This window comes from Salmo trutta, chromosome 2 (genome assembly GCF_901001165.1).
Source record: "Salmo trutta chromosome 2, fSalTru1.1, whole genome shotgun sequence".
NCBI classification, from domain to species: Eukaryota; Metazoa; Chordata; class Actinopteri; order Salmoniformes; family Salmonidae; genus Salmo; species Salmo trutta.
The window spans coordinates 51,221,838-51,246,685 of record NC_042958.1 but is presented as its reverse complement, the minus strand read 5'-3'; the positions used below and the strand labels follow the sequence as shown (position 1 = coordinate 51,246,685).

The window sequence follows — 24,848 nt, the reverse complement described above, 5'->3', positions numbered from 1 at the left end:
TGTCATCTGAATACGACATAAGGTAAAACAATGATGTCATCTGAATACCGACATAAGGTAAAACAATGATGTCATCTGAATACGACATAAGGTAAAACAATGATGTCATCTGAATACCGACATAAGGTAAAACAATGATGTCATCTGAAGACCGACATATGGTAAAACAATTATGTCATCTGAATGCCGACATCTTTATGCAGCTTCGCCATTGAAGAGTTGACAGCAGGAAGTAGGTTAACACTTTCTAAAGGATGCGTCCTAATGACCCTTTTTGCATCGGATTGAACTAGTTATAACATAAAATGGCCCTTTTACATTAAAAGCTGAGACACTCTCATACTAGCCGACAACGTTAGTCATAAACAACACTGGCGTTCATCCACTAAACTGTGACTGTTTAATTGTAGTTCTGAAGCTAACGTTAAACCCATAGCTAACTAATTTAGCTGCTAACTTCAGCGAGCAGCTCCACGCATACACAGAATGTAAACTTCGCCCAACAGTTTTTTTTACCACTCAACTTTCACTAGGGCTCGAAAGAAGCTTCCAGAATGTTAACTCGTAGTTTTTTAGTCCCGTAGTCGTTCTCCCTAGTTACCTTTGATAACATTGCTGTAAATTGTTGCCCGGAACTCTTCACGATCTTGCTGGTCGAAGTCCTGCCCGTGGATGATCCTCATCTGTTTGAGGAAAGTGGACTTGCCGCTTTCGCCCGCGCCCAGTAAAAGTATCTTTACTAGTCGTTCCGCGTAGGTTTTGTCTCGGGAAAGACTTTTGTCAATCTCCTTAGATTTCCTCAGCTGTTCAACCTCGGTGCTGGTAAGCAGGCAAACTGGGAAGCACTGGTTTAGCACGGATCGGGTCGGCAGGAAGTCCGCCATGTTTCAAGCAGCTTCATCGATACACGGGAGAGTGTTTGCTCGTTCATGTGAGGCGCGCGGAAACGCGACTACAATATAGAAATATAATTATTCCAATTCCACTACATGTGACACACACCGCTTTCGCTAGGCAGCTCGTTCACACACAAACGTACATTATTTGTGTGACTATCAGTGTATGAGTGTTTTTATCTTGTCATGTTTTTTTGTGGACCCCAGGAAGAGTAGCTGCTGCTTCTGAAAAAGCAAATGGAGATACAAATAAACACACACAGAGGGCCAAGCCCATCTCTCTTCTACAACCAGGAAGTGTGCTTTGACAATATATTATAAACTGGGTGGTTCGAGCCCTGAATGCTGATTGGTTGACAGGTGTGGTATATCAGACCATATGGGGGCCTTCCCTGTAGCTCAGTTGGTAGAGCATGGTGTTTGCAACGCCAGGGTTGTGGGTTCGATTCCCACGGGGGGCCAGTTCAGGAAATAAAAATGTATGAAATGTATGTATTCACTACTGTAAGTCGCTCTGGATAAGAGCGTCTGCTAAATGACTAAAATGTAAAATGTAAATGTATATACCACGGGTATGACAACATGTATTTTTACTGCTCTAATTACGTTGGTAACCAGTTTATATTCACAATAAGGCACCTCGGGGGTATATGGCCAATATACCACGGCTAAGGGCTGTATCCAGGCAGTCCGCGTTGCGTCGTGCGTGGATACAGCCCTTAGCTGTGGTATATTAGCCATATACCACAAACCCCCGAGGTGCCTTATTGCTTAAGTATGCCACAGGAGGTTGGTGGCACCTTAATTGGGAGGACGGGCTCGTGGTAATGGCTGGAGCGGAATTAGTAGAATAGTATCAAATACATCAAACACATAGTTTGATACCATTCCATTTGCTCCGTTCCAGCCATTATTATCAGCCGTCCTCCCCTCCACTGTAGTATACAGTAAACAAATCTTGTATATAATGCCTTTCTTGCTATGCTAAATGAATACCTTATCTCATCACTCAACCATGTGATTTTGTATTTTCAATAAAACATGTAGTTTTGCCCTGATAAAACGTTTTTAAATCCTCAATTAAACCAAATATTTTACCAAGTTGACCAAATGAAAGAAAATAGTAGTGCCTAAAATTATAGCATTGAAACACCTTATTATTCACATCACATTAAATGCATCATTTAACATTTAACAGAACAATTCAACACTGCCAAATTACAATCATAATTGAATCATGAAATATGTAAACTGAGATTTATAACCCAACGTCATCACCTAGTGGTCACAGTTGCGTAAACGCAGAGCGTGACCGGTAACTGTTATAACACAGTCTGTGGGTCATCACTAGCTTTTATAGCCACAAAGTCATAAACCTCGCCCATTTCTACAATTTATCTTCTTAAAATCGCATTTTAAACATAACCTTGACCACACTGTTAACTTTATGCCTAACCCTAACCTTAAATTAAGACAACAAATTCCGCCATTGTGGCCAATTTTGACTTTGTGGCTGTGGAATGTGACTTTGTGGCTGTGGAATGTGACTTTGCAGCTATAGAAGCTAGTGGAAACCCAGGCAGTGACAGGCAGGTGGCTGTGGAATGTGACTTTGCAGCTATAGAAGCTAGCGGAAACCCAGGCAGTGACAGGCAGGTAAAATCACTGGCGGTAATATAGAACAGTGCCCTGATTGGCTGATACGCAATCCCTCTCCATCTCTATGGATGCTTGCTGCTGGTCATTGTATTGATAAACTGCTTGCTTATTCACTCGCATCCAGCATCTTCGCTTTGGCTGGAGAAATATTAGACTAAATTAATTCAGTATTGGCGTTATCATAGCGAATAAGAGGGGAGGAAAGGAAACAACATGACCATCAGAAATGTACGGGATCATGGACAGAGGTTCCGACCGAGGATGGCATGTCTCAAAAAGGTCGGTTAGCTTTATCAGACATGATACGGTTATGATACACACCGCAGACGCAGACATCTAGGCTGTCTTGCTATATTTAGTTCTTAAAATAAAATCGTCTGTTTGTACTTCATACACTGGGCAAAGACTGGTTGAATCAACGTTGTTTACACTTAATTTCAAACCCCAAATGTCATAACGTTAATCAACGTTGAAAACTAATTGGATTCGCAAAAAAGTCTTAAACGTAGTGGAATTGCGCATTATTTTCATCCAACTTTTAACCTAAATCCAATGGCATGAGGACGTTTTTTGTTGATTTCACGTTCAATTTACGTTCGTCGACAATTTCACTAAATGTACAAAAAAATAAAAAATAGACGTTGGTGGGCAGTTCTGTTTTTCTGCTATTATTCGATCAATGTCTGTCAACCCAACGCACCTATATGATAATAATACATACACATATATTTTCCTAACATGCCATTTTCTCTTACAATGGCCAATTTGAAAACTCAGTTATCAGAAAACATAATTCACAGGAAAGCCTGGGAATTATAACCGTTCATGTTTAGTTGTTTCACAGGTGAAGATCTGCAAGATCTTGAAAGCTACGCAGTAAAATGAGAGCGAGACCACCTATTCTCAATGTGTTAAAGTAAATTACATTGGTGAACAGCCTTTCACTTACTGGTATCTTTATTTTGACTTTGATTGACACGGTGTTCTCTTTAGCATTGTATTGCTACTCATTGATGCGGTCAGTGAGCATGATCAGCATTAGTCTGATTAGTATTAACCGCACCACCATTAGCGCGTTAATCCAGACAGTAGCAGTATGGAGAGGACAGATCCTAGTGCTTTTCCAGCTGGGACTATGCTTGTTGTACCTGCTTCTGTTACCAACAGGGTACTAAAACTGGGTTCTCTGTGTAACTCAAGACTATGATGTTTAGCCTATTTACAAGCTTCGTTTGGCCCAGTGACAGTTAGTGCCCAGAGGGTGCTGAGAGTCTGCTGTGGTTGGCTGAACCTAGCTGGATGGTGTTACTGTCACATGACATCAAAGCCTCTGGCAGAAAGCCCCTTCATATCAGTCAGAGACAGGCCAGAAGAGCAGGATGGTTTAATACACGGCAAGACTGACTGAGACACACTGGTAGCCGGGTTCAAAACAGGCAGGCAGACAGACAGAACCCTACTTGCTGAAACACACTGGTTCTCCAAACATTAAGAGGAACAATGTCCTTCCTCCACAGAGCGTGTATATGCTTGTTTGTGTTCCCTGTCTCCTTCCTCACAGTCCTCCCAATAACCTGTCTCAGAACTACAAAGCACAGACATCCTATTATTTAATAGTAATAGTACTACTTAAAAGTAATAGAATTATGTAATTATATGCATATATGGCTCTGACCTGTCTCGTCATAGTAACCTGTTGACTGTCTGTCCTACTGTCATGGTAACCTATTATTTTGACAACCCGTTGTCTTGGTGACCAGCCTCTGTAGTGGTGTACGCCGTTAGTGATGTGTTGTCTTTACAACCTGTGTTCCTGTTGTCTTCCAGGTGGAGGCTGTGATGCTGGAGATGCAGGATCCAAAGACTGGAGTCAAGTCACAACCCCAGAAACTGGTTATCACTACTATACCACACGCTATCACAGGTAAACACACACACACACACACACCACACCACACACCACACACACACACCACACACCACACACAAAGAAGCACACAGAAAAACACACTCAGTGGATTGATAGTGGTTGCCATAGGTTAGGTAACTCCTATTTTTTCCCATGTCTTGAGCTCAATATTCTATCTCCATGACAACCTCTTACTGAGAGGGAGAGAGTGGAAACAGAGGGAGGGAGAGAGTGTAGGAGGGTGAGAAGGAAGGCAAAAGAGAGGAGAGGGAGAGAAGGAAGGATAAAGAGAGGATGAGAGAGATTATGGAGGGAGAGAGAATGAAGGCTAGAGAGAGAAGGATGGAGAGAGAGGATGGAGAGAGAGAGAAGGATGAGAGAGAGAGATGATGGAGGGAGAGACAATGAGAGAGTGAATGATAGAGAGAGAGAAAGATAGAAGAGAGATTGATAAAGAACCTATACTCTTGAGTTTTAATGACGCCACTACAGCCTGGTCCATTTCTGGTATTCTATCATTGGTAAATAATAGAACAGAACAGACTGGAATAGAATAGATCTCCCAGAATCCCTTATGGAAATTTGGTTTGCAAAATAGAAGCTCCCCTCCCCTCTCATCATCCCCTCTCAGTATATTGACTGTCTCAGCAGTAGTTTCTCTCAGAGGGAGGCCTCTGGCATTTACAGACTCCACATGTAATGTTCTGTGGGCAGTCTCTCTTTCTACTCTCCCTTTTTCTCTCTCCCTCTCTCTCTTTCTGTGTCTCTATCTCTCTCTCGGTCGCTCTAATATCCTCCTCCTCTTCCTTTCTCTCTCTCTCTCATCTACTTTCCACACCCTCTTTATATTACAGAGTAACATCAATGAAAGTGTCCACCTGATGTCATACATGTGATGTCATATCTCCATAATAGTTGTGATGTTTTTTGCAACCTTCTCCAGGTGAGGATGTCGTGACATGGCTAGCCAACCGTTACACTATAGAGGCAGAAGGTAAGAGAGCTTTCTTCTCAGACATACACAGAACATTCTTGAATTACGGTTCTCTTTCACTCTCATATTCTCCCTCTCCACCCCTCTCTCTCTGTCTCTCGCTCCTTCTCTCCCTCTTCCCCTCTCTCTCTCTGTCTGTGTAGAAGCGTGGGCTCTGGGCACCATGTTGGTGGCGTTTGGGTACATCTATCCCCTCCAGGATCATAAACGACTAGTCATCAAACCAGACACAGCCCTCTACCGCTTTCAGGTAACCACGACAACACCTTATAAACCTTAACCAACCCCATACGCCTAACTCTATGCCAAACCTCTGTGCTTTTTGTCTTCTCTCAGACACCATACTTTTGGCCGGCCCAGCAGTGGCCTGTAGAGGACACAGACTATGGTGAGATACACACAACGAGACAAACATAGTTAAAGGTGCACTTTCCTGGTTGATAAAATTCTAATAGTTTGCCTAATTTCAGTTTATGTGACAAAACAACTAAGTATAGTGTAGAGAATCATTCTACCATCTAAACCACGGTGAAATATAATTTTTCATAACAAAAGATATTGTATTTTCAGCTAATGAAGCTGGTGTACAAAACTGAAAATAAAATATGCAAAAAACTAAATTTGAAGCATAGAAGTAGCACACATAGAACAGGTCTACCGCTTCTTAGACTTTCTTTCAATGAGAATTACAGATCTATAACTAACATTTCTATGTGAATTTGGTCGGGTCGCCCAAAAAGTTACATGTTGCAGCTTTAAAGCTTTCTTTATTGTTAGGTCACCTACATTGTGGACATATTCGTGTATTGCACCTCCATCACTCGGTCGCGTCGTTGCCATTTTGAATCAATGTTCTACAGATGGAGCAGCCATATTGATGCTCAAAAGTAGAACGGGAGCTAAGGACTCTAAACCAGGGCTAATGACTGTTTTGTCCAAATTACACTATAGGGGCTTGGGAATACGATGACGTTGCTAAAGTAGGCACATATTTAGTAGGAAACAATCATCATGTTGTCGAATTTACTTTAGACAGATGGAAATATTGTCATTAGCTAGCAAAGTTAATAAAAAATTGCTAGCAGTGCTAACATTAGCTAGCTAAAATCTGGAAGTCTCCCCTCAATCTTAGCTAGCTAGCTAACGTTATACTGCAACTAAAGTCAATCTGGCGACATCGAAATGATGACAAAAGGTTTTCCTACGAATTATTCGCCTTCTTTAGAAATGTCATCGTGTTTTCAAGCCACAGTACTGCACTTTGGAATAAATCTTTATCAGCGCTCAATGAAGATGCATCGAGTAGAATGCTCAGTCCTAAAACGAACGTTCAAAACAATATTGTGGCGCAATGTGCCACACATGAATAAGTAAAAAAAACAACTAATAAAATCATGTTTATTTTTCAGCAATCTACCTGGCCAAGAGAAACATCCGCAAGAAAGGAGTACTAGAGATGCATGAACAGGTGAGAGACATTCTCTCTCTCTCACACACACACACACACACACACGCAGGCCCACATCTGTCTAAGTGGTAACACACATCTGTGTTTTCTCTTCAGGAGCAGTATAGCAGCCTTCACAAGTGGATGAACCATAAGTGGGACTTCATTGTGATGCAGGCTAAAGAACAGTACAGGTTAGTCTGGCAGAAACAGACTACACTAACATCCATTCATCCACAGACTGTTTACGTGGGAACATAGATTGTTTATCAGGCCTCTAACTCACAGCTGTGTGAGTTAACTAACAGCTGTATTGTGTGTGTGTGTGTGTGTGTGTGTGTGTGTGCAGGGCGGGGAAGGAGAGGAAGAAGCCTGATCGAGCGGTATTTGACTGCCAGGAGAGAGCCTACTGGGTTGTACACAGACCTCCGGTGAGACACACACACACACACACACACACACACACACACACACACACACACACACACACTACATCAAACTGTATGTGGTCTCCAACCGGTCAATTGCAATCGACTGGACGATCTCCAAAGCATTCCTAGTCGATCACCAAACATTTCTGTAAAAAACCCAACGATAAAGCCTTGCATTTATTTTTATTGGCAAAAGGTGTACTTGATTCAGCAGCCCACTTGATTCAGCAGCCCACTTGATTCAGCAGCCCACTTGATTCAGAAGCCCACTTGATTCAGCAGCGCTAGTACTGTTGGCGATAGGTGCACTTGATTCAGCAGCCCTAGCGCATGTGTCTGAAGGTAGAACTCTCCCTACCTGGCAGGCCCCGAGAACAAATCAAGTGCACTTATAGGCCTATCGCTGACCAATCAGATAGCTCAGATCACCGTGTCTGCACAGTTTCCTCGCTCCATAGACTGTAAAAATAAACTTTGAATGCACAGCAAAGTTGATCATGTGAGATTTCAAAACTTTTAAAACCGTGATTAGAGAGAGACTGAATGAATACGAACTTAAACATGAACTTACTCATAAAAACAGCAGCTTTTTGCCATATTCATTCAGTCTCTCTCTAATCATGCTTTTAAAAGTTTTGATATCTCACATTAAGTTCCTATTAAGCACTGTCAACACTTTGTTAAACACTTGTAAGCCATAAAATGCGCGTTCTCCCTACTTCCACTCACGCTACAACCAGCACTGTGATGAATGCGTATAGCAAAGTTTTCCGATAAGCTTGCGTTGTCATTATTAACGGCTTGTGTCTTTTCTTTTCTATCGAGGAATATTTACCTTTCTCTGGTCATAGGAGTAACAACATGAATTGGTGCAGACATAATGCAGTGCGACTTAAGTTTCACTATCAGCTGGAAGACTGTGTCCCCCTTTCTCAGCAGAGGGAGGGAGAGAGGAGGGACGGTGAGTCAGGTGAGAGGCAGCCTCACCGCTGGTCCCTCCCCTCAGACTGACCATCAAACGCAGGCCATCAGTCCAGTAAAAAAAAAAAAGCAAATTATTATGCTCACTAAGTTGTGCCTCACAAGTAATACAACAAATGATCTTTTGGTTGAATGCATTCAGTTGTGCAAATTACTAGGTATCCCCTTTCTCCTTTCATATACCTAAAAGTTTGAAATAAATTTCAAAATGGTCTGAGAAGAACAATGGCAGGGCAATTCAAGCGTAGCCAATATGCAGTGATAATGTATTGGGCCTATAGCTTACTGTACAAACCTCATCGCTACAGAACTGTTTTTAATTGGTTAATGTTGCATAGGCTTACGTTTTTTAAGTCATGTTAAAAAAACTGTGTCACTGTACCTTTATCATACACTGGTGCCAATGAGAGACCCAGTAAACTGTTGTATGGTAGCCTTTTCCTGCAGTCAAATTACCTAGTGTCTTCATGGGTGGAATGTTATTAATAGTTTTCATAATTTCATAATTAATTAACATTATTTAAAAATAAAAAATCCAGTGTTTCTATGTTTCTAACGGTTTTGTTATATTTCAGTCTTCAGTGATGTATTTAAAGTGTAATATTGGGATGCAACTCCAAATGTAATACATTTAAACTCTATATCTGACATGGTACAGGTGTCTTCTTTCTTTAAGTCCATAACCATGTGTGTGTGAGGTGTAGACTTTTGTATCAGAGTAGATTTGTTTAAGACCACCAATAATCACCCTGTGTGACCCTGATTTAGCCCACTGCAGTAAATGGTTAATCCTGTCTTCAAACTGAATTTATCAGACAGTAAATATGATCAGATCGATTATCATACATTATTCTGCTGACAGGTGAATATATCTTTGGGTGAGATGATGTGTGTCTCTGCAGGTAGGAGTTTTGGCCTTTACCTCTGTCTAGACAGACAGGCTGCTAATGAGGAATCATGGGTAGAGAATGATGCATGCTGGATATTCTCATTAGGGGCGGAGGGGTAGGGGGCCTAGCTAATTTCTCAGTCTTATACCAATCAACAGAACAACACACCATGCTCTCAAATTATATTATCATACCATGCACATTACCCTGTCTGTCTGTCTGTCTGTCTGTCTAGCCAGGGACCGTCAGTGCAATGGACTACGGACTAGAACGCATGGTAGACCCCAACGCAGAGGAGGTAACAGGTCAGTGTGTGTGTGTGTGTGTGTGTGTGTGTGTGTGTGTGTGTGTGTGTGTGTGTGTGTGTGTGTGTGTGTGTGTGTAGATTAGCCTGCTTATGCTGAGGGTGTATTGTAACTACAGGTTCGTCATTGTGACCTAGCACGGCTCTATTCAAGCTGCTTATATTTGATAAGAGGATTTCAACTGTGGTAATCTGACATTAGATACAGGTACACACCCTTTTACTTGCCCCCACATTACATCTGGACACTGTCAACCAATCACACCACACCTGTCTACTCTGTTAGCCAAATCCAATCTCAGACTTCAACTGAAGATATTGCAGATTGCTCCCTTCATTTGATTTCTATTTGATTGAATTGACAGGATATCCCCCTTCTCTTCTCTTTTCTCTCTGCAGGTTCTCTTCTCTTTTACTGTTTCAACTTTTAAGAGTACTTCCGTCTGCACACACACACTCACTCACACACACACACACACACACACACACACACACACACACACACACACACACACACACACACACACACACACACACACACACACTCACACACACACACACACACACACACACACACACACACACACACACACACACACACACACACACACACAAACCATTAAGTGTAGTGATAAATACCACATTATTACTTTATGTCTAATGGAACAAAGTTGACTGTAGCTGGCCATTCTGCTTTGAGATAACCAAATCATTGTTTTATTTTCCAGAAAGAAACTTCAGACTTCTTCAGAAGAATTGTTAGTAACAACATTTTATATCCTAACATAATTAGTCCATTTACATATGACCAGTTCCTCCTTCCTTTTGTCTGTGTTGATGACCACTTCCTTTTTCCTGTTTCCTGTAGATGATTTTTACCCAGCAGTCCATCATGAGGCCGAGGGTCAAGTCATCTGTCTCTATCGGAGCGTACGTCTAGTTTACATTTCGTCACGTTTGACACACCCAGGGTTAAAAACTGAACTCACATACTAGGCACTGTGTCGTAATAAATGGTGAAAACATTTGTATGACTAGGTGCTGAAAAGCATCATTCTCCGTTCTCTCCAACATAGTAGTAGTTGTTTGTGTGTGCGTGTTCTCTCTCTTCTCCAGTCTGGTGAAATACTCCGTCACCTGTAATAAGCACGACCCTTTCCTAGCCCCCTGTCTCCCTAGCAACCCCTGGGTCACCGATGATGTCACCTACTGGTTGCTCAACATGGCCAAGTGAGTCTGATCCCCAACTGTTCAACTTACTCTTTCTGTCCTACCTGTTGTTATAGAATGTATCATTTTAACTTATACAGTATCAATACATGGACATTCATGTGTGTGTGTGTCTGTGTGTGTGTATGTCTGTCAGTGTGGATATTCCTACTAAGATGCGTGTGGAGAGGTGGACGTTCAGTTTCGGGGAGCTGCTCTCTGACCCTCGAGGCAGAGATGACTTCAGACTCTTCCTCAAGAAGGAGTTCAGCGGTATGTTGATACAACGTTATGACAACATTGGGAAAACATTACAACAATGGTATTATATGTTGGTCCAGGTCTCTCTTGAAAAATAGATTTTCATCTCAGCGAGACTAACCTGATTAAATACATATTATATAAACACCTAATAGAGAATTCTAGGCAGTAACGTACCAGTCCCTTTGACACCCAACCATCTGGCTCTTCTGAAGGTGCATCTACTTGTTCTATTAGGGGTTGATATTATAAAAGTCAAGTTTGATTGGTTGACTGATTGATTGACAGGTGAGAACCTGGCATTCTGGGAGGCGTGTGAGGATCTGAAGTGGGGAACGGCTGCTACCATGAACGAGAAGGCCCAGCAGGTCTACAAGTAAGACACACACACACACACACACACACACACACACACACACACACACACACACACACACAAACTCACACTCACTCATGTCTCTGGTCAGGACTTTCTTGGCGCGTGGCGCCCCCCGGTGGATCAACATTGACGGGAAGACCATGGAAGTGACGGTTAAAGGGCTGAAACACCCTCACAGATACGTACTGGACGCAGCTCAGACACACATCTTCATGCTGATGAAGAAGGTCAGTTTCACCGCATTAATACTACTGGCCCTCTGCCTGCTGTAACTGGAGAAATCAAACACAAAATGGCTGCCATGATGTAACATTCCTGACTAACTTATTTTGGAGTAAAACTTTCAGTACACGTACAGGAGGTATCTAAGTGTGTTGTTATAGGACTCTTATGGGCGGTACCTGAAGTCTCCAGTGTTTAAGGACACTCAGAAGAGGGCCATCGGTCCTGATCAACACAGGTTCAGGTCAGTGCTGTGTGTCAGTACAGTTGACATATTGTCTGGACTGTCATGTCTATCTCCGTCAATGCAGAGATAGAAAGACTTTGTAGCTGTAAGGACGTTAATAACTCTTTCTCCGCCACCTCCCTTCTCCAGTGTGTCCCAGTTGGAGGCCAATGCGAGGAAGCGTCGTCCCAGCATCAGTCCCATCATCGTCCGCCAGCAGGAGAAGGAGGAGAGAGCCAGGATGGCCACCAGTGGACCTGTAGACATCACACAGGTCATGAGTAAACTCAGCAACAAGGGCAAGGAGGTGCCCCCACCCAAAAAATAGACCACAGACTTACTCACATGCATTGACATAAATACACACACTTCTAGAAGCACAACTACACACACACACACATAGGCTACACACCCAATGAAAACGAAGCAACGATGTTGCTATCTTTAAAAATAGTTTGGAGGACAGCAGTGCTGACAATTTGTGAAGATTTGAAATGAAATGTGCAATTTTGAATTTCTATGAACTGTATACTAGAACAGTAATGTCTGACTCAGTCTAATGCAGTACAACCACAGACCGTTACATGTAAAGGTATTAAGTGTTTTCTGTTCACATTATTCTAGAAAATCTTAGTAAATGTCACAGTTGATAGTGTTTTAGTCTTGATGGTATGTTCACCTGCGTCTCACCGGTTTCTGCGTCTCTCACCTCTCTTTCAATGTCATCAGCTTCATGTTCCACCTATAGGGACATATCTGGGTTGTTCCACCAATAGGGACATATCTGGGTTGTTCCACCAATAGGGACATATCTGGGTTGTTCCACCAATAGAGTGCCTTTTATGTCCCTCAGACATTGTGTGTACATAAACCACGGCAAACAATGCCAATAGCAGTGTTTTCTCATTCAAATAAATTGTTTTTTTAACTGAAAATTCCCATTTTGGCATGTCGCAAGTCATGTTTGTCCAACTTCTAGGAAGATTTTAACCCACTTAACCCCAAGATCTTCCCAAAGTTTTTACCATCAGTCCTAGTTCTTTTGTTGCTTAGGGAACGATCTTATTTAATGTGATTCATTTAATTTACATTTGAAGGGTTTATTTCCAAAATGCTATATCCACCAATTTTTCAAATTTTGTGTTTTTGTTTCATCAGAAATGGTTGCTTATGGGAGCCTTCCTGTGTGTACAATATTACTGTTCTAAGTTGTTTAATTAATAGATTAAAAACAAAGTTTTGCCATTCACTATAAATCCATTATTTAGCTAGAATGAAATGTTCGTATTCTGTATTTGACTGTGATAGGTGGTTGTCTCACCTAGATATCTTAAGATAAATTGACTAACTGTCAATCGCTCTGAATAAGAGCATCTGCTAAATAACTAAAATGTCAAATGTTTTACATACAGATCTCATATTACTGCATTGAATCATTTTTTTATGTAAAACCTAGCAGTACTACTTATTTCTCTGAGAGTGAGGCGGATATATAGCGTTTAGCAAAAAACATGATTATTTGTCTCTGAAATGAAACCATCATGTGACAGATTATAAACAAATACATGTCAGTCATTGAACAACCCCATGCCATGATTAGATGGTGTGTTTTTCCTCTCATCTCTTTCATAAGTTCTTCAAACAGTCAAAGCTAATTTACCGACATTTCTGTTATGGATATATATAGCATTTTGGAAATAAACTCTTAATTTGTCCCTCAGGGTTAACCCTGTAACGTGAACTCAACTCTTGTGTTAATATGTTAACACTATTCCTTTTTTTAAGAAACATTGAACATTTAATAGCAGTTGAGATGGCTTTACTTTTTCTGGCCATTTTCTGGTGTTTTGTGGTGGAAAACTGAGAACATCGAGCATAACACGTCAACCCTGTTACCCATAGATACTCTTTGTCATGTAGTGTATGTGGACACCTTGTTGAACATCTCATTCCAAAGTCATGGGCATTAATATGGAGTTGACTCCCCCGTTGCTGCTATAACAGCCTCCACTCTTCTGGGAAGGCTTTCCACTAGATGTTGGAACATTGCTGTCGGGACTTGCACAGATGTTGGGTGATCAGGCCTGGCTTGCAGTTGGTGTTCCAATTGATCCCAAAGGTGTTCAATCGGGTTGAAGTCAGGGCTCTGTGCAGGCCAGTCAAGTTCTTCCACACCGATCTCGACAAACCATTTCTGTATAGACCTCGGCTTTGTGCACGGGGGCATTGTCATGCTGAAACAGGAAAGGGCCCCAAACTGTTGCCACAAAGTTGGAACCACAGAATTGTCTAGAATGTCATTGTATGCTGTAGTGTTATGATGACAGGGGGCGCGGCTCTGTTGCATCCTGCAGTGTGTGTGACGTTTGGTGTGGTGGCGTTCTTTTATGTTTTTAATTAGACCCAAGCCACCCCCTGTACCCGGACTTTGAACTACTCTCCTCTGGGCGCAGGTATAGGGCACCCCTCAGCAGGAAAAACAGAACTAGACAATCATTTGTGCCAGGTGTGATATCCCTCCTAAATAGCTCGGCCTAATGTTCCTATCGACTCAGTAAGGCCAGCAGGCTAGTCTTTAAAAAAAAAGTTTAATTGGTATGTAACTGTTCTGAAAGTTATATTGTCAATTTTGTTTTGTATTTAAACGCCACTTTAAACGTGTACATGACACTGCAACACAATTTCCCTGTGGGGACAATAAAGTCATTAAGTAAGTGTTAAGATTTCCCTTCACTGGAACTAAGGGGCCTTAACCATTATTCCTCATCCACCAAACTTTACAGTTGGCACTATGCATTCGGGCAGGCAGCGTTCTCCTGGCATCTGCCAAACCCAGATTAGTCCATCGGACTGCCAGATGGTGAAGCGTGATTCATCACTCCGGAGAATGTGTTTTCACTGCTCCAGAGTCCAATGGCGGCGAGCTTTACACCACTCCAGCTGACGCTTGGCATTGTGCATGGTAATCTTAGGCTTGTTTGCGGCTGTTCGACCATGGAAACCCATTTCATGAAGCTCCTGAAGAACAGTTCTTGTGCTGACGTTGCTTCCAGCGGCAGTTTAGAACTCAGTAGTGAGTGTTGCAACCGAGGACAGACGATTTTTACGCGCTTCAGCACTCGGCGGTCCCATTCTGTGAGCTTGTGTGGCCTACCACTTCGCGGCTGAGCCGTTGTTGCTCCTAGACATTTCCAGTTCACAATAACAGCACTTACAGTTGACCGGGGCAGCTCTAGCAGGGCAGAAATTTGGCGAACTGACTTATTGGAAAGGTGGTATCCTATGACGGTGCCACGTTAAAAGTCACTTCAGTAAGGCCATTCTACTGCCAATCTTTGTCTATGGAGATTTTATGGCATGCTCGATTTTATACACCTGTCAGCAACGGGTGTGGCTGAATTAGCCAAATCCACTAATTTGAAGGGGTGTCCACATACTTTTGTATATATATTGTAGATAGGCTAGAAATGTTTAAAAAATATTCAATTTTTTTGTGATTGTTCCTCCCGGTTGCACACAGCAAGCGTCCATTCAGACTGTAACAATGGGAGTTATGGCTGATTTAAGATGAAATTGTCAACCCTGTTACAGTCAACCCTGTCAATAGTCACTTTTGTAGTCATGTTTTCTTAATTTGACCTCTTTAGATGTAACATGTTTATTGAGAAGTTGGAACGTGTGCTATTAATGATAGAATGTTCAAATTTGGTGGAATAAAATGAAGAAAAAAAGCTAGTCCCCTAAAGGCAGTCTATTTGTGGAATGGCACATATGTTGTATGTCATTACTGTAACCTACATGTCTGCACCATCTATCCAATAAAGCATCAATTACCATTCATATCTGTCTGTCATCTCATCTTCACTGTGTCATCCAGTCACTGTGCCCGTCACTGTCCATTGGACCATAATGCCATAGCAGAACTCACAGATAACTCAGTCATTCCTGTCACAGGGCCTGACCAATCCATGCTACCCATCATCTACAGTTTACCAGTGTTCAGCGTTTACTCATCATTTTTACCACTCCATCCCTGTGTGCGATGTATTAGTATGAACTCTCAGTGATCTTTCCCACCCCTGACCCTATATCTGACCTCTGACCTTTAACCCCTACAGCTGTGTCGCTTTACAGCACCCGTCCCCCACCTCGCGGTCTACTCCGGCCCCCCCTCCTCCTCCCCCGCCTCACCCCCTTTCCCCTTCCGTCTCCCCCACACCCCCGCCTGCCCTTCACCCATCAGCGTAACCATAGACAGCACCCCCGCCTCAGAACGCAGGTGGGAGGAAGGAAGAGGAGGTGGGCTGGAGGGGGGAGAGGCAGGCCCTGAGGGCTGGGGGACAGCTGTCACTTCTCGTTCCCGTATGGCTCTCTCATTGGGCCGTCTGTTGAGGCGGGGCTGTACTTCCTCCACGGTATTCGCCAGCCTGTCACCTAAATGTCCTGCCCCCGCCGGGACCAGCAGCCGCGTTCAGCCTATCAGCACGGAGCAGCCCAGCCAAGCCCCGCCCAGACGCATTGCCAAGTGAGTCACAGAGAGTAAGCTCATACACCTTTATGCATCCTCATCCCTTCATTCCCTCCTCATTCCTCTTTCCTCGTTCCTTCAGTTTTTTCCAGATCAAGGTGGACATCCCTCCAGAGTGTCGCATCTACCCCATCGACTCCGAGGATGAGGAGGAGAGTGGGGGGGCGTCGAGAAGGGGAGGAGGAGGAGGAGGGCAGGTGAAGGAGATCATCTGTCCCTGGGAGAGTGTGACACCTCATGAGGGGGCCGGGTAACAAACACACACACACATTCACGCACGAATGCACAACACACACAGAGATGGACACACACGGACACAGCTGAATCCTTACCGTAATCCTTAATTTAACCAAACTGATCGCTCTCTCGCACCTATCAGATGATGGTCATTCAATTCATACATCAATGCTCTGGACATTCAGAAGTAGCAGAAGCTAGTCAAAGCTAGCTGAACATTGCCCACTGATATCAACACAGCTCTTGATTCTATGAGTTTACTGGGAGTTTACACAACACCTCTCAAAAATGTACAGTACATATTTCTAAATATTCTAGTGAGTTAAACTCTGTTTACTTTTCTGACGTTTGGTCTACAGTGTGTCTCCACCATGCTGCTGCTCTGTACAGTTTTGCGTGTGGCTTCTCTGCTGTTTTATGTAGTGTTGTAGTACTCTAGTCCAGGACTCAGACTTGACTCGACCAGTGGTGACTTGGACTTGGACTCGGACTTGACTCGACCAGTGGTGACTCGGACTTGACTCGGACACAGGTCACGATTTACATAGCTCGTGACTCGACTCGGACTCGACCAGTGTTGACTCAGACTTGGACTCGACCAGTGTTGACTCAGACTCGGACTCGACCAGTGTTGACTCAGACTTGGACTCGACCAGTGGTGACTTAGACTTGGACTCGACCAGTGTTGACTCAGACTTGGACTCGACCAGTGTTGACTCGGACTCGACCAGTGTTGACTCTGAGTTGGACTCTACCAGTGTTGACTCAGACTTGGACTTGACAAGTTGTAACTTTGATGTCAGACAATCTCTCTCTTTTGCATAATTCAACATACATCTTAGATAACTGTATTGTCTATTTAATAGCCTTACAAATGTGCCACACTGTAATGAAATTAAACTTTAAAATGTTTGGACAGCAACTTTTAACACTATCAAGTGACTTGGACTCAAGGTTTACTGACTTGCCTAAATCACTGTTTCATACAGACCCCTGTTGGATAGCCTTTGTCTTTATCTTTAGGGGTTAAGTGATGTTTTTCCATAGTGTCTTTCCTAATGGACAGTGCAGTGAGTTAACTAACAGAATGTATTTTACCCTCTACCTTTAATGTGTTTACAGAGACCAGAATGTGACACGTGAACAGTATTGTATGATTTCTTGTGTAAGTGCCTCAATAAATGACTAAACATGACTGTAACAGGGTGAGGAGTAAATGAATCTATGTGTGTAACCAGGGTCACAACTTTCACTGGGGACGGGGGAGGGGACATGTCCACATTCTGAAATAGCATTTCTGCCCCCCCCCCCCCCAGGATTTAGGACCATACAGACGCCTCCGAGCGGTCGGGTAGACTGTTTGGAGTGTTTATCCGCCTGTATACATTTTTTTAATAATAATAATTGTGTCTCCCCCACTTCTAAAACTAGAGTTGCGCCCCTGTGTGTAACTAGACTGACTGACAATGTATGGCATTATATACTGTATGTCTTCTGGTTAGTGGTGAGGATGCACAACCTCCTCTAGGTGGAGTTCTCTGCATGTTTCATGATTGAAGACAAGCTAATGTACTACAGCTATAAAGGCTATGGTTTTCCCGTAAATATATTTCAGCTAATAATACTTAACAAAAATATAAACGCAACATGTGAAGTTTTGGTCTCATGTTTCATGAGCTGAAATAAAAGATCCCAGAAATGTTCCATATGCACAAAAAGCTTATTTCTCTCAAACGTTGTGCACAAATTTGTTTACATGCTTTGCCAAGATAATCCATCCACCTGACAGGTGTGGCATATCAAGAAGCTGATTAAACAGCATGATCATTACAATAAAAGACCACTCTAAAATGTGCAGTTTTGTCACACAACACAATGCCAGAGATGCCTCAAGTTCTGAGAGATTGTGCAATTTGCATGCTGACTGGAGGAATGTCCACCAGAGCTGTTGCCAGAGAATTGAATGTTCATTTCTCTTCCATAAGCTGCCTCATTTTAGATAATTTGGCAGTGCGTCCAACTGGCCTCACAACTGCAGACCACGTGTATGGCGTAGTGTGGGCGAGCGATTTGTTGATGTCAACCTTGTGTACAGAGCTCCCCATGGTGGCGGTGTGGTTATGATACGAGAAGACATAAGCTACAGACAACAAACACAATTACATTTTGTCGATGTCAATTTGAATACACAGAGATATCGTGATGAGATCCTGAGGCCCATTGTCGTACCATTCATCCGCCGCCATCACCTCATGTTTCAGCATGATAATACACTGCCCCATGTCACAAGGATCTGTACACAATTCCTGGAAGCAGATAATGTCCCAGTTCTTCCATGGCCTGCATACTCACCAGACATGTCATCCATTGAGCACGTTGGGGATGCTCTGGATTGACGTGTACGACAGCGTGTTCCAGTTTCCGGCAATATCCAGCAACATCGCACAGCCATTGAAGAGGAGTGAGACAACATTCCACAGGCCACAATCAACAGCCTGATCAACTCTATGTGAAGGAGATGTGTCGTGCTGCATGAGACAAATAGTGGTCACACCAGATACTGACTGGTTTTCTGATTCTTAACTGAACTGTAACTCAGTAAAATCTTTGAAATTGTTGCATGTTGTGCTTATATTTTTGTTCAGTATATTTGACACATTTGGCAGCCCATGTGGAGACTATCATGTGAAGAATGGTAAAGGTGAACAACCAACCAAATAGCACTAGTAACACATATTCAGCACCATGGACAGTGTTGATCAGAATCTCCAGAAGCCAGGATCAGAAGCAGAAGCATCGTGAAAAAACTCAACAGGGAGAAGGATTCCTTGAGAGGATCCAGTCTCACACCTTCCTCTGCAACAAACCTTACTCCACAAAGAGAGTTACAGCCACCAATCATACAATCATTCATTCAGTCAAGAGGACTTGTTCAAGCTAGATGAGATGTTTGTATCTTGTCAGAAGATGCATATATTACTGAGCGCACAAAACATTGCATGACCTGGACTGCTCTTTCCATGACATTAACTGACCAGGTGAATCCAGGTGAAAGCTATGGTCCCTTATTGATGTCACCTGTTAAATCAACTTCAATCAGTGTAGATGAAGGGGAGGAGACAGGTTAAAGAAGGATTTTTAAGCCTTGAGACAATTGAGACATGGACTGTGTGTGTGCCATTCAAAGGGTGAAAGGGCAAGACAAAAGAGTTAAGTGCCTTTGAAAAGGTATAGTAGTAGGTGCCAGGCACAACAGTTTGAGTCTGTCAGGAACTGCAACGCTGCTGGGTTTTTCATGCTCAACCGTTTCCTGTGTGTAACAAGAATGGTCCACCACCCAAGGACATCTAGCCAACTTGACACAACTTTGGGAAGCATTGGAGTCAACATGGACCAGTATCCCTGTGGAATGCTTTCGGCACCTTGTAGATTCCATGCCCTGACAAATTTAGGTGGTTCTGAGGGTAAGGGGGGGGGGGGGCTCAATATTAAACACTTTCCTGAAGTCAAATTACCTACTGGCCTCATGGGTGGAATGTTCATATTGTTCAAAATTCCAGAATGAATAAATATGATTTCACTTAGAAATACTATATGTTTCACTGAACTGCAAGGCAAGCTTATAAGAGTGTACATTCAAATTGAAGTAAATGCTTTAGCTAAACTAGCTAGCTAGATTATTTACACCCACTAAGTTTCACACGATGACATCATGATTTGCTGGTTTGCTCAAGAGTCCCTAAAACATTAAACAACACAAATTACAATTCATAAAAATGTAAAATGCCCATATGGCAAGATAAATAGCTTGCTAATGTTAGCTAGTCAGCTAGCCTGTTAAATAGCAATTTTCATATGACCCAAAAATATGTAGAATCGTTTCTCTACATTAACTAACATATTCTTCTTAACTGTAATTTTTTTTCATGATTTGTTAGGAAGTTGTAATTACTTACATTTGCTTCCATCCTTGCCTGGAAACCTGACTTGAATTGCATTGAATTCTACGTCGGGAAGAAATTAGCGTTTAAATCAGGAAAGTTTCCTCTCATAACCACTGCAAGCCAGAATATTGAATAAAATCATATTTTAACCTACTTTACTGGTTGTATGTGTGGTTGGTCCTTTTGGAGATAGGAATGTGAGACTTTATATCCAGAGGAAAGTAGAATTACATCAACTTTTCAAAGCGCTGGTAGTGCGTTCAGATTTACGTCACCTGAAGCGCTGAGCACAAGATAAAAATACATGTAGGAGACACATGCATACTGAGACGCAGGCGTACTGAGACGCAGGCGTACTGAGGCGCAGGCGTACTGAGGCGCAGGCGTACTGAGACGCAGGCATACTGAGACGCAGGCATCCTGAGACGCAGGCAAACTGAGACGCAGGCATACTGAGACGCAGGCATACTGAGACGCAGGCAGCATACTGAGACGCAGGCAGCATACTGAGACGCAGGTATACTGAGACGCAGGTATACTGAGACGCAGGCAAACTGAGACGCAGGCATACTGAGACGCAGGCAGCATACTGAGACGCAGGTAGAATACTGAGACGCAGGTAGCATACTGAGACGCAGGCAGCATACTGAGACGCAGGCATACTGAGACGCAGGTATACTGAGACGCAGGCAAACTGAGACGTAGGCATACTGAGACGCTTGCTAGCCGACAGGGATTTTGGGCCCCGTGAAAAGATATCACATTGGGCCCCACCACCACAGGCCACACCAATCCTGCGCAATAGCTGTAACCACACACCTCCAGAACCCAATCGACCCATTCAAAGCTTTAAATAACTCTACCTTTGCCGGCTTGCAACTCTCTTGTCGTCCAATATTTACTGTCCGATATTTACTGACAGTGAGCTGTGAAAATATAACACTGTGCAGACATGCATGCAGCATTCTGCATACAGAAATGTGCTAAAGGCCATATTTTACAGTCTTAATGTAATTTTAATGGTAAAATTCTTGAATGAAAAATTCTCTTAACATTAATGAATAACTTTAACTAAATATAACTTAAATATACATTAACCTCATCAATTAAAATAAATTACCATTATCATCTATAGAACGATATAACAAACAAAAGAATAAAATCAGCAGCAGATTGTTGAACTAAGTATACATACCAACTAGAAAATAAGCAGCTGGAAAAGTAGAAATGGAAAACAACATGGAAATGAAAAGGCCTGATGGTGGCGCTAGAGGAAAGGTCAAGTGGTCACCAAATCAATAGGTTTCTTCCACTTGGGGTCTTGATTGTGCACAACAAATGTTATGGAAATCCAGCCATTACTTTGAGATGTATCTTGTTCTCAGTCTGTTCTCAGTCTTGTTCTCAGCCTGTGGGCATCATGTGTGTAGTGATCCAATATCCATAGCCATGCAATTTAACAGTTATCACTGGCCTTTACTCAGCCTTACTCACCAAGAGCCCAGCGCCGAGCCTTCTTGCTAGCAAAGTCACTGATCAAGTCTTTGAAGTCCAGCTTTCTAGCTAACTGACTTTCAATGGACAGCATGGCAAGACTGCAAAGCCTGTCCTGGGACATAGTGGACTTGAAATAGTTTTTTAAATCAGTTTTAGCTTACTGATAGCTCGTTCGCCACCGGCAACAGTCACAGGCAGTGTGCAAAATATACGTAAAGCATTTGCAGCTGCATCTTACAAATTGCGTTCAGGAAACAAAGAGGGGACAAGTTAGGGGGTAAAGTGTCAGCATATACTGTACAGTGTTCAGGTGTCTTACTTCATTTTGAAACTCAGGTGTAAGATCTCTGGAATAGTTCATGATCAGTGGTTGGCACACAGAAGGGACTTTATCCCCACTAATCTGCCCAACTTTCAGAACAGCAGAAAATGATTCTACAATTACAGAGGCTCTCTGGATGTTTACTTTTTGCCAAGAACAAGAATAGAAAAAGAAGCCGTTAGTTTTAATAGTACATTGTAAATAAAATATTATATTAATGATGATAGGTTAATAAATTAATATTGAAAAAAATGTACCTAATTTGCAAATATTTGTTTTATGGCCCTGTCTGTCACAGTCCCTCAGAATCGCCCCCCCCCCCCCCCCCCCCCCCCCCCGCCGTATGGATGTGTGCTTCAGGTGATACAAATCTGAACGCACTACCAGCGCTTTGAAAAGTTGATGTAATTCTGTTTTCCTCTGGATAAAATGTCATAATCCTACTCTCCTCGCTCTTCTCCTTTTTCTTCTCCCCTCTTCCCACTTCAGATAACGCAGGACAAAGAAAAAGAGAGAGCTGCCTAGGAGCCGAGCCCGGTGCGTCGGTCATGACGAAAGAATTAAAAGAACTCTGTCAGCTGAACTAAGCCACAGGGCATGCGCACTCACACACACACAAACACACACACACACACACACACATACAAACACAAACACACGGTCTCTAGAGAATAGTTATATTTATACCCAGTGGGCTCTGAGATGTCAGCCTCTCCTTTGCTGAAGCACAAACCTGGTTATTTATGGACCTGTTTTTATCTTTGACTTTCTCTTTCTGCTCTCAAGCTATTTTTACCCTCAAAGTCAGTCAAAGGAAGAGAAAGACAGACAGACGGACAGTCAAGCATGGATGGATGGATGGATGGATGGATGGATGGATGGATGGATGGATGGACAGATAGACAGACAGGCGGACAGTCACACAGACACGCAGGTATTTGCGGTTTGCGTAGTGAGCAGAGCGGTCCGGGTTACGTTATTCCTGCTGGTATGTTACATTATGGTAAAAAAGCTGACATTGGACCGTCTTAAAGGTCCCGAACAGTCGGAAGAAAACCACTCAATTTCGTCTCTGCGTTATATTGGCATCGAACATGTCACCCTCCCTAGGAGAGGGGGTGACCTCCACAATTTATTGTTAAAACGAGAGGCTGCCTGGATCTTTAAATTAAAGACCCTTGCTCCCTTCAGTCTCAACGTAGACTTTGATCTGAAGCCATTCTTGTGATTATTGTGATTTTGCTATTGTAAATGTTTGTAGGCTTATGTAGCCAAATTGTATCTATGATCGTACGCTATCCGTATGTTTTTTGTATGCTATTTTAATATCTGAGAATTAACCAATGATTTCAGGCCGCACACGGCCATGGTTACAGACACCTGTGTGTCTTTTGACACTATATAAATGAGTCATCCCGCAGTGTTTGTCATTATACCCTGATGAAGACAGCTTGTCTGTCGAAATGTTGGACATAAATATTTCTGCATCTGAGCTCCTAGAGTGTGCGGCTCTCCTTTATTTTTTAAGTGTTCCACTCCGTTAACCAGCACCTCGCCTAAATAGGTGTGCATTTCTTTCGCCTCTAAGTTATGATATATGAACATTGTCTGGTAGTTAATGAATATATTTAATGAGAAGTACCCAGATCTCAAGTTTCAACTGAAATAGTCCAAGATGAACTAGCTTAATAATTGGGCTAGCTAACTACATTTTACAGCCAACATGTTGCGTGATGTTTTAGTCACTCAAAAACCTATTTTACATGGGAATCAAAATGATTGTTTGGGACCTTTAACAACGAGAATATTCATTACAGTCCCCTACAGCTATCATTTATTCAGGCCTTAGTTCAGTGGGATAATTCTGCCTCTATGTCCCTGCCCCATGGCTCTCCCTTTGTACTGAGACCTGTTCAGTACAGGGTTGTCAACAATCTATATGTCTCTCTGTCTCTGTTTCTCTGTCTGTCTGTCTGTCTGTCTGTCTGTCTGTCTGTCTGTCTGTCTGTCTGTCTGTCTGTCTGTCTGTCTGTCTGTCTGTCTGTCTGTCTGTCTGTCTGTCTGTCTGTCTCTCTCTCTCTCTCTCTCTCTCTGTCTCTCTCTCTCTCTCTCTCTCTCTCTCTCTCTCTGTCTCTCGTTTTTCTCTCTCTCTGTCTCTCTCTCTGTCACTCTCTCTCTGTCACTCTATCTCTCTCTCTGTCTCTGTCTCTCTCTCTGTCTCTTTCTCTCCCTCTCCCTCTCCCTCTCTCTCTCTCTCTCTCTCTCTCTCTCTCTCTCTCTCTCTCTCAGTATTCATCCCCACTATCATACACTCGACAACTGTTTATTCACCAAACAGCAGCCATCTGACACCTGTGTACACAAACCAATAGCCACCGCACAAACACATGCACGCACGGGCGCACGCAGGCTCCGCAAACAGCTGGATGAACAGTTTTGCTAAGGCTCTTTCTGCCTCAGTCAGAGGGGTGGAGGGGGGATTGGCCTCCTGGCCTGGGGACAAGGGATCCCT

At 42.9% G+C, this 24,848-nt stretch overlaps 2 protein-coding genes across 3 annotated transcripts in view; one reads left to right on the top strand and one right to left on the bottom strand.

Moving 5' to 3' along the window:
* LOC115156644 (guanine nucleotide-binding protein subunit alpha-13) overlaps nucleotides 1-976 on the bottom strand; it is a 34,407-nt gene extending 33,431 nt beyond the window's left edge. Inside the window, exon 1 of the mRNA XM_029704160.1 lies at nucleotides 602-976. Within this exon, the coding sequence (XP_029560020.1) occupies nucleotides 602-884 (283 nt within the window). The 5' untranslated portion in view covers nucleotides 885-976. The remainder of the gene's footprint in view (nucleotides 1-601) is intronic.
* A 1,611-nt stretch (nucleotides 977-2,587) lies between these two features.
* On the top strand, nucleotides 2,588-17,774 carry LOC115156621 (regulator of G-protein signaling 9). Of its 2 annotated transcripts, XM_029704127.1 has the most exons (19): nucleotides 2,588-2,834; nucleotides 4,383-4,479; nucleotides 5,408-5,458; nucleotides 5,602-5,708; nucleotides 5,795-5,846; nucleotides 6,868-6,926; nucleotides 7,023-7,099; nucleotides 7,255-7,336; nucleotides 9,443-9,505; nucleotides 10,240-10,269; nucleotides 10,380-10,441; nucleotides 10,628-10,741; nucleotides 10,878-10,993; nucleotides 11,270-11,357; nucleotides 11,449-11,587; nucleotides 11,744-11,826; nucleotides 11,959-12,082; nucleotides 15,927-16,333; nucleotides 16,419-17,774. In XM_029704127.1, the coding sequence occupies exons 1-19, from the start codon at nucleotides 2,769-2,771 to the stop codon at nucleotides 16,588-16,590; spliced, it is 1,989 nt and encodes a 662-aa protein (XP_029559987.1). In that variant the 5' UTR covers nucleotides 2,588-2,768; the 3' UTR covers nucleotides 16,591-17,774. The 2 variants fall into 2 exon arrangements, with proteins under 2 accessions (XP_029559987.1, XP_029559996.1); XM_029704136.1 differs by lacking the exons at nucleotides 15,927-16,333; nucleotides 16,419-17,774 and having other exon boundaries at nucleotides 2,592-2,834; nucleotides 11,959-13,057.
* The last annotated feature ends 7,074 nt before the right edge of the window (nucleotides 17,775-24,848 follow it).

What these genes read in the sequence shown, in the direction of transcription:
- LOC115156621 (XM_029704127.1), top strand. Translation starts at nt 2,769, where the DNA reads ATGACCATCAGAAATGTACGGGATCATGGACAGAGGTTCCGACCGAGG. An exon ending in TGTAGAGGACACAGACTATG is followed by an intron (nt 5,847 to 6,867) that starts GTGAGATACACA and finishes TTTATTTTTCAG; the next exon opens with CAATCTACCTGGCCAAGAGA. An exon ending in GGGTTGTACACAGACCTCCG is followed by an intron (nt 7,337 to 9,442) that starts GTGAGACACACA and finishes CTGTCTGTCTAG; the next exon opens with CCAGGGACCGTCAGTGCAAT.